The sequence below is a fragment of the Poecilia mexicana genome, unplaced genomic scaffold (genome assembly GCF_051168715.1).
Source record: "Poecilia mexicana isolate PSO_F unplaced genomic scaffold, ASM5116871v1 scaffold_14, whole genome shotgun sequence".
In the NCBI taxonomy this organism is placed as follows: Eukaryota; Metazoa; Chordata; class Actinopteri; order Cyprinodontiformes; family Poeciliidae; genus Poecilia; species Poecilia mexicana.
Genome location: NW_028263383.1, coordinates 5,085,764 through 5,094,965, shown reverse-complemented (window position 1 = coordinate 5,094,965; position 9,202 = coordinate 5,085,764). Strand labels below are relative to the sequence as shown.

General features: G+C 38.9%; 2 protein-coding genes across 2 annotated transcripts; both read left to right on the top strand.

Moving 5' to 3' along the window:
- The first annotated feature begins 321 nt into the window (after window positions 1-321).
- Window positions 322-6,000, top strand: ddx52 (DEAD (Asp-Glu-Ala-Asp) box polypeptide 52). Its single transcript, XM_014992735.2, has 15 exons — window positions 322-472; window positions 657-870; window positions 1,287-1,426; window positions 1,550-1,735; window positions 1,832-1,975; window positions 2,945-3,056; window positions 3,152-3,224; window positions 3,299-3,502; window positions 3,573-3,663; window positions 3,739-3,861; window positions 4,623-4,773; window positions 4,947-5,022; window positions 5,192-5,263; window positions 5,378-5,656; window positions 5,858-6,000. Exons 1-15 carry the CDS (start codon window positions 386-388, stop codon window positions 5,868-5,870), a joined length of 1,965 nt encoding a protein of 654 aa, XP_014848221.1. The 5' UTR covers window positions 322-385; the 3' UTR covers window positions 5,871-6,000.
- A 1,212-nt stretch (window positions 6,001-7,212) lies between these two features.
- Window positions 7,213-9,184, top strand: rpl23a (ribosomal protein L23a). Its single transcript, XM_014992807.1, has 5 exons — window positions 7,213-7,319; window positions 8,110-8,290; window positions 8,499-8,675; window positions 8,848-8,917; window positions 9,126-9,184. Exons 1-5 carry the CDS (start codon window positions 7,295-7,297, stop codon window positions 9,138-9,140), a joined length of 468 nt encoding a protein of 155 aa, XP_014848293.1. The 5' UTR covers window positions 7,213-7,294; the 3' UTR covers window positions 9,141-9,184.
- Window positions 9,185-9,202: the final 18 nt, after the last annotated feature.

The following is a 9,202-nucleotide window of genomic DNA, read 5'->3' as shown; positions in this document are numbered from 1 at the left end:
GCATTTCTATTGACTGTATTTTTTTTCTGTGTATATGTTGTATTTGATGCAACATATACACAAATGTATTTTTCAGAATTTCCTTGAAAAAGAGGTTTTTAATCTCAATGGGTTTTTATTGTGATTTTTGTAAAGATTAAATGAAAAAAAATAAACATGTGTACTAACCGTTGCGTTTCATCTGATCAGTCTTCGCAGAAATCAATAATTAATGCAAAGTGCCACCATAAAAGATCCAAAGCAGAAATGTTTGACGGAAAACTAATACACCACGTGTGTAGTACCAGCAGTGGCCACTAGGGGGAAGAAAAGGCTGGAATGTGCATGAACCGGATGTTGATTGTCTTTGCGTGGATCTTTCACAGACCACGCTGCTGCCACAGCAATGGACACATTCGAGCTGTTTAGGAAACTCGGAGCCGGTGCTAAATTTGACTTAAAGAGATTTGGTCAAGATGCTGCTCGGTTTAAGGTACTCTTGATAACAATTCTCGGCGGAAGTAGTAGCTAATACTAATAGCCGCTGCTCATGTTGGCTAGCAGTGATATCAGTTGCTTCTCTAGTTTCTCTTCCCTTTTGATGATTAGCTGTGCTATTATTATACTAGGCACTATGGTAACAGCAGAACCTGCTTATGTTCTGACCCATTGTGTAGGTGGCCAGGTCTCAGGGCAGAGAAGCGTCGCTGGATTCCCTGTCTGCGATCAACTACTTCGGCACAGGAGCAGCTAATGGAGCCCAGAGTGTGGATGAGGATGGCATCGAAAGTGGAGACTCTGAAGTAGGAGGCAAAAGAAAACGCAAAGAGCGACCGGGAGAAGTGAGACACAAAAGCAAGATGACGGAAAGCAGCCGGGTGGAGGAGGACGGTAAAGGACGCAGAATCCATGCTTGTTTCTCAGGCTTTTTATTTTTATTTTATTTTATTTTTTACTCTTTTATAATTTAAGAGTGGCAATATTAGATAAATAAGAAATAGTTTTTAATTGTGAATTAGGGCATTTATACACACAGCCACAGAAGTACTTTTTTTTTTTATACCCGCTTTGTACTAATGGAGATTAAAAGTTTTGCCCATTCTTCTTTGTAAATGAGCTCAACATCAGTCATATTGGATGAAGAGCATCTGTGACGGACAGATACAGTTCTGTCTGTATCAAAAGTGTTTCACTTTGACCGAGAGATCTGGTTTTGAAATGACAAAACAGATTGCCTTACTGTAGGTGCAAATTGTAAAAAGTTAATTTTTCAGAGTATAAGCTCTCTTCTCTGTTTTTATCTCCAGCTGGTGGTGAACCACTGACTGAGACCCAGAGAGGCGGCATCACCTGGACCTCCTCCTTGGACAGAAAGATCCAAGACGTACAGAAGGATGGGACGGAGAAATTCTCGCTCAAGAGGCTGAAGCATCTTCATCAGGAGAAGGTCTCCTCTCACTGAAACCCCCAGAAAGAGATTTTTGTCTGCTTTTCTATAACTTGGACATCCATGAAAAGAACTCTACACTCCTTAAGGCTTTTTTTTTTTCTTTCTGGGTTTGGCTTTAAGGTGAATCGCATTCGTGCGCAGCACCGTATAAACGTCCATGGCTGCGATGTGCCCGACCCGGTTTGCTCGTTTGAGGAGCTTCAGTCCGAGTATCGTCTCAACCCGCGCGTTCTTCAGAACCTCAAGGACGCAGGACTGAACACGCCAACGCCAATACAGATGCAGGCCATACCGCTCATGATGCATGTGAGTTAAAATACTTTACGATTGGCCAATCAGAGCACAGACCTCAGGTTTTCTTTTAATTTGAGATTATTTCTGCTGGTCTGGTTTCTCTTTCAGGCTCGGGAGCTGTTAGCGTGCGCGCCGACCGGATCTGGAAAGACTTTGGCCTTCTCTCTTCCGCTGCTCGCCCACCTGCAGCAGCCTGCAAACCTGGGCTTCAGGGCTCTGGTCATCTCCCCGACTAGAGAACTGGCCAGCCAGGTACACAGATTGTTTCTACCCCAGTCAGGATAACAGAATTTACTGGATGATAAATTGTCTCTGAAATTATTGCGGTAAACGATAATATTGTTGTTTTGAGACAGTTTTTTTTTTTTTTGTACAGAACACTCCACACTGAAACTGGAAGATAGTTTTTATTTCCAAAATAACACAGAAACATAAACAATAAAATGAAATAAAAACTACCCACAACTGAAACCATGTGCAAAATGGATTATGAGCTCTGTAAATGAAAATGATGGAAAAATCAAAATGGAAATTATTGAACTCTTTTTAATTCATCATGCAATTAATTAGTCAATTGCTTATCGCAACAGGCTTGTTTCAGACCTTATTTTTGTGTAATTCACCTCTTACTAGTGTCGACTGGATTTATCAAATACCTATTATGATATCAATCAAGTATTGGTTAAAAACTTGAATTAAAGCTGTAGAAAAAGCAGCTGGTGCTCACAATGCTTTAGATATTTCACTGGTTGTTGCAGAGGAAGAAGATGCTGAAATTTAAGTTTACTTGTTTAATAGTTTATTTGATTTTGTTGAATGTTAGACAAAAAGTAGCTTTATTAAACCTGAAGCAGAGCTTTAACTTCATCTTACATCTAAGATTTAATTTTTAGGTTAAGATACAGCGGATCTTGTGGATCTTCTTGTGACCGATAGCTTAATGAGTTTCATATGATCCTTTTTAGACTCTCTTCAAAACTGTGGCTTTAACTGAAGGATACGAATACTGAGAAAATTCCTACATGGGGCTCAAGATGACTCAGTGCTTAAGTTGAACCAAAAGTAGCTTTAATAAAGTTTTAGTTTGAGGTTTAAACACCTGTTGCACATGTTGCCTGGTTATTTCATCCTTTACCGTGGTATTGCTGCAGATGTGTGCTCTTTTCGTAGGTACTATTTCCATGTCAGCACTCCATGTTAGCTTTGTTGTGTTGTGTTCAGACCTACAGAGAGCTGCTGCGCCTGTCAGACGGAGTCGGCTTTAGAGTTCATATCATCGATAAAGCTTCCCTGGCAGCTAAGAAGTACGGTCCACAGTCAAATAAAAAATATGGTGAGTGGTCGCAAATGTTGTCTTTTGGAAATGTTGAGGTCTTTCATTTTTGTTTATTGTTAAATCCTGTGGATTTTTTTTTTTTTTTTGTGCAGACATACTCGTCAGCACTCCCAACAGACTGATCTATCTTCTCAATCAGGATCCTCCAGGAATCAACCTGAGCAGGTATAATTTATCACACTTCTCATTTTGTTAATTTAACATCTGTCTTCACTCTGGACACCCCTTTTGTTTCTCAGTGTGGAGTGGCTGGTTGTGGACGAGTCCGATAAGCTGTTCGAGGACGGGAAGACGGGCTTCAGGGAGCAGCTGGCGACCATTTTTCTGGCATGTTCTAACGCCAAGGTGCGCAGGGCTTTCTTCAGCGCCACCTGCACGCCGGAGGTGGAAAAGTGGTGCCGCCTGAACCTCGACAACTTGGTTTCTGTCAACATCGGACACAGGTAGCGCTCTGCCAGTAGAACTGAATACCTCTTTGTGTTTTAACATAATAATGCTGTACAAAATGTTCAGAAATACAGCGGTGGAGACGGTGGAACAGGAGCTGCTGTTTGTCGGGGAGGAGAACGGGAAGCTTGTGGCCATGAGGGACATCATCAAAAAAGTAAGGAGCGCTTTTTTGTGTTTTTGAACCTTTTTTGTTGGTGGAGTGAAGCATGTTTTCCTCTTTGTGCTCCAGGGTTTCCTGCCTCCCATGCTGGTGTTTGTTCAGTCCATAGAGCGAGCGCGGGAGCTTTTCCACGAGTTGGTGTACGAAGGGATCAATGTTGACGTGATCCACGCAGAACGAACACAGCAGCAGGTAGAAAGAAACACACACCACACACACATTCTTACTGTCTGGCCATATGTTATTCGATCCTTTCATTCTCAGTTAGCTGTCCATCCATTCATCCATGAGTTTATCTATCTTTCCACCCTTCTCCTTAGATATTTGTTTTATTATTTTTATTATTACTTTTTATGACTATAAATAGAAATTCTGCTCCTGGAAAGAACTTGGCTTTTATTAAACAGTAGTTTAATAAAACTACTTGCTTGCTGCAGGTGCTGCAGGACACTGGTGACATAAAGTAATGTTACTTTACAGCTAAGCAGCAAACAATAACTGTATTTAATCACATTTTTAAAGATATTATTGTTTGATGCTCTCATGGATCCAGGAGTGAAAAATAGTGAAAGTAACAATTCAAGAATATTTTTGAGTTTTTCAGGATGGTAAACATCATCATGAAGCATTTTTTAGTGTCATGTTAAAGGAAAATACATTAAATACAATTGAAAAAAGTAATGGGATAGTTAATGGTACGATAATAGAGCATCGTTTCCGTATATCCATCCGTTTGTCAGTCATTGTACAGAAGAACAGCGAAATTCGTTTCAGCCTGCATGTCTGTCCATGCATTTATCCATCTGTCCTTTCATCTGTCCATCACTATCCGTCCATCATAGTGAGCGTTTGCATTTAGACATTGAGTCTGGAAAAGTTTAGAGTCTAACCAAGTAAACAGTGCAGGAAGCCCAGCATGGCTGATGGCGTCCTGACTGGCTGCTGCGTTTCAGAGGGACAACGTGGTGAACAGCTTTCGCTCCGGGAAGATTTGGGTGCTGATCTGCACGGCTCTGCTCGCCAGAGGAATCGACTTCAAAGGAGTGAACCTGGTGCTGAATTACGACTTCCCCACCAGCGCCGTGGAGTACATTCACAGAATCGGTGGGTTTATTGGCGGACTACTGTTCGGAAATGTTTATTTATTTGACTTTGAGATTGGCTAAAGTTACAACATTAGTCGAGTATTTTGTGGCAGTGTAAATTAAATAGAATTTCTTAAATGCTTTTTCATTCTCGTGTTTTTTTTTCTTCATGAATCTCTGTCTATCCCTCAGGCCGTACGGGCAGAGCTGGACATCAAGGGAAGGCCATCACCTTCTTTACAGAAAATGACAAACCGTTGTTGCGCAGGTACAAAATAAACCGATTATGTTCGAACAACCAGGAGGGAAAGCTTGAGTTGAATGTTGTGAACATTCTGTAATCTAAGCTGTTATGGAGGATTGGGAAGATGATGGCTATTTTCCCTTTTTTTTTTTTTTTCTTTTCTAACATGTATATGTTTTTCTCATCTGAACAGCATTGCTAATGTTATAAAACAAGCTGGGTGCCCTGTGCCGGACTACATGGTTGGCTTCAAAAAGATCCACAGGTAAGTGAGATGTGTGATTATAACCAACCCAAGCTGTGTATCAATTACACAAAGTACTGCCTTACCGTTTTAAGTTTTGATCATCACACTTTGGATATTTTGTTTTTCTTTCAGCAAAGTAAAGCGAAGGCTTGAGAAGAAACCTCCCAGTAGGAGCACCATTTGCACAACCCCTCGCTTCCTCATGAAGAAGAAAGTCAAAGCTGAGAAAAAAGAACATAAGAAAGCGTCAAACAGCAAACAAAAAGGAGAGAATGGGACTCAGACAGCGCAACAGCAGGACAAGAAGAAGAAGACAAAAGGAAAAGTTCAAAAAGCAGGACAGAAAAAAGGAAAACCTAAAGCAGCAGTTCAGAAAGGAGGATCAAAATTAGGAGGAGCCAAGTTAAAAAAGTAAGCACGGGCTTCACCGGCTGCTTGTTGAAGAGTGATTCATGAACACCTTAGAGTTCAAATAAATTAATCACTTTCACCAAAAATGCTTATAGGAAAACATTAATTGACTTATAATATAATGAATAATATTAAAACTTCAGGACTAACTTCATAAGAGCTACATGTAATAATAATATTCTTTGTCTTTTTTTAAATCAGGAAAAACAGATGAAAAATTTACAAAAGGACAAGAGGACGGTGGTTCGGAGTTACAGTGGACTTTTTCATGAATATTCTGTTTAATGCTTTCACAGTTCTGGATTTTATAATCAGAATAAAGAAAAACCTTTTATACATTGTCATTTTGCAGCCTTTTGTTTGTTTATCCATTTTGTCATTAAAAACCTCAGTCTTATCGACATTAAAAATGAGAAATTGCACTCTTTGGTGTTTGTGTTTACAGATTTGTCTCAGTAAATCAGAATATCATTGAAAATTTCAGTAACTGAATTCAAAAAGTGAAATCTATAGATTCATTACAAACAGAGTAATATGCTTACAGCTTTTCTATTACTTTAGATTATTATAGTTTGCAGATAATTAAAACTTTTAATAAAGTTACAAGTGCTGTTGCTAAAAAGCTGATTGTCGCCAGGAAGATTAAGTGGAAGAAACAAGTAAGAAAAATTTGCTAAAGCAAAAAAAAAAAAAAAAAACATGGGAAGGTTATGAAGCAAAGCCCACAGTGAATCTTTTTGAGTTTGATGATTTGAATTAAATTTGTGAAGTAAATACAAATAAAAGATGACATTTATATTAAATAAGGAGCGTTGAAATTAGGGTTGGAAGGAGGGCTGAAAGGATGATGGCGAGTTGGAAGTAAGGTTGGAATGAAATTTGGAATTAGTGCTGGAAGGAGGATTAGGGGAAGATTGAATGGAAAATTAAAAGATGGGTTGAAAGGAGGGTTCCCTCCAATCCTCCTTCTAACACTCTCAAATTTAATTCCAACTCTCCCTTTCGGTTTCTGGAGGTCATTTAATCCTTTATTTTGGATTTTGCCTGTTTTTTCCTCAGCCATTTCATGCCCAGTTCTTAGTATAACTGCACAGTGTGCAGCATCTGTGTGTGCTTAAGAAAATGAGTGAGAACAATTTAAATCCAATGAAGAAGTCTTAGGTTTGTATCAATTTAACTGAAGAAATGGGAAAAATGTGACGGGCTGCTTTAACAAAGTGCCTGGCTGACTGTTTCCTGCCCTCAGCAGTCACAAACTGATCATCTCCATAACAGGCCGCATTGATGCTGTGATTAGTGTAGGAGTCCTGACCATCTATTAAGAGCTTATACTGGACATGTGAACAGGTCTCATTTTTAAAAATTATTTTTTTATTCGTTGTATGATATATTCAAAAGTAAGATAAAGTAAATCTTTGAGTTTCTATTTTCTGTAAGCCATAATAAAGTTGTAGTAATTCAGTTTAATTACAGAAATAAATGTACTTCTCTAAATTCTAATTTATTTATGGAGACGGGCACTTTACATGTGGTAAAAGAGAGTGCTACCATTAACTCACTGTGATATCGCGACAATGCTCTGAGATCTCGCCCTTGCATTATACTGAAGGAAACCCCACCTGCTCTTCCTTTCTCAACATGGCACCGAAGGCGAAGAAGGAAGGTTTGTGAATCCTAAAATTGTGAATGAATAAATCGCACATTTTGTGATTATAATGCCTCGAACAGTAAATACAGACGACTTGTTTGAAAGTATATATCAGTGGCGACATACAAGGTCTAATTTCACATTTTCCAACTGGTTAAATATGGTTGTAATCTACATTGCGAATGTGGTGGAGAGAGGTTAGCTAAGCTAACGTGAGCGCTGTTGTTACCGACAAAACGTGGTGTACTTTGTCATTAATTTGACTTCATTAGCCTACTCTGTGATGCATTTGGTATGGAAAAACGGTTTCAGACAATATATCGCTAACCGTTTGTTTAAACATTAGTCATGTTTTGGTGTTAGCATGAGTTTTAGCAACATGAGCGTCTTCAGTGTGGCTACGCTGAACTGTGCCGATGGCCGTCAACATTTACTTAAAGGCATGAAAGTACCCAGTGTGGTTTGGGAGTTTAGTTGAATATTGGGAGAATTAATCATTTGAACGCAATTAAGAAATCTAGCAGCCATGTTGATGTGCACGTTTTTGTAGCTGTACGACTTAAAATGAAGACTGGAAATTATACCTTTTGTGTTTCAGAGGCATTTGAAGGCTAACTTGTTTGATTCTGATGTTTCTGACACTTTGACCCTGAGGAGAAAAGTTTTAATCAAACAAATTCTGTAGCCTAAATCTTATACAACTGTAAATATATTAAGGAACAAGACTTTTCTCAATGTCAAAGTTCTGGCCAGCACTGTTCGACATCCAGTGTTTTAATAATTAAATTATTATTGTTTTTTTTAGCTGTCCCTGCCAAAACAGAGGCCAAGTCAAAGGCCCTGAAGGCAAAGAAGGCTGTGCTTAAAGGCGTACACAGCCAGAGGAAGAAGAAAATCAGGACTTCTCCCACCTTCCGTCGCCCTAAAACCCTCCGTCTCCGCAGACAGCCCAAGTACCCTCGCAAGAGTGCTCCTCGCAGGAACAAGTAAGTTTTTAGACCTCCAGCGATGAAAAGGCCAACAAAAACACGGTGCACATGATGGTAAATGCGATCAAAGTATGAAAAATCATGAGTCCAATTTTATTAACTGCTGATGCACCTCAGTTAATGTACTGTTTTAGTTTAGTTTGTTTTGAAGCTTTTTCTACTTGAAATAATCTAATGCTAAATGTATTTTTTTATAATCTTTCAGGCTGGATCACTATGCCATCATCAAGTTCCCCTTGACAACAGAGTCTGCGATGAAAAAGATTGAGGATAACAACACTCTTGTATTCATTGTGGACGTCAAGGCAAACAAACATCAGATCAAACACGCTGTTAAGAAGCTGTATGACATCGATGTCGCCAAAGTCAACACACTCATCAGGTAAGACATCTTGGTCCAGGCTGTGCATTTGGTTTCCATGATGAAATATTGCATAAATATGCACTCTACTCTTTAATATAGAACCCAATGTGGGCCATATGTGATTTCAAATAACTGTAAAATGACTTTCATGGAATACTTTTGCTTATGTTTACTCACATTATTTGTTCAGGCCTGATGGTGAGAAGAAGGCCTATGTTCGACTTGCGCCAGATTACGATGCATTGGATGTTGCAAACAAGGTGAGTTTTATTCCAGCAGGCCGATGCTGTAATGTTTTGTTTTATAGACCTCTGTATTTTGTAACTCTGTGCATGTGATGTAAACATTATTTTGATCTGAATGTCTGTGATGCATTCAAAGGAACCACTGATGCCAGATGTTTCAGATTTAGATTCACTACTTTTAATGAGCTTTATTTAATTCATGCATTTTTCTTTTTTCTTGTAGATTGGCATCATCTAAACTGGCTGAATATAAGTGGAAGAATAAATATTTGTAAAAACTAATTTTGTGTCTTTGTATGC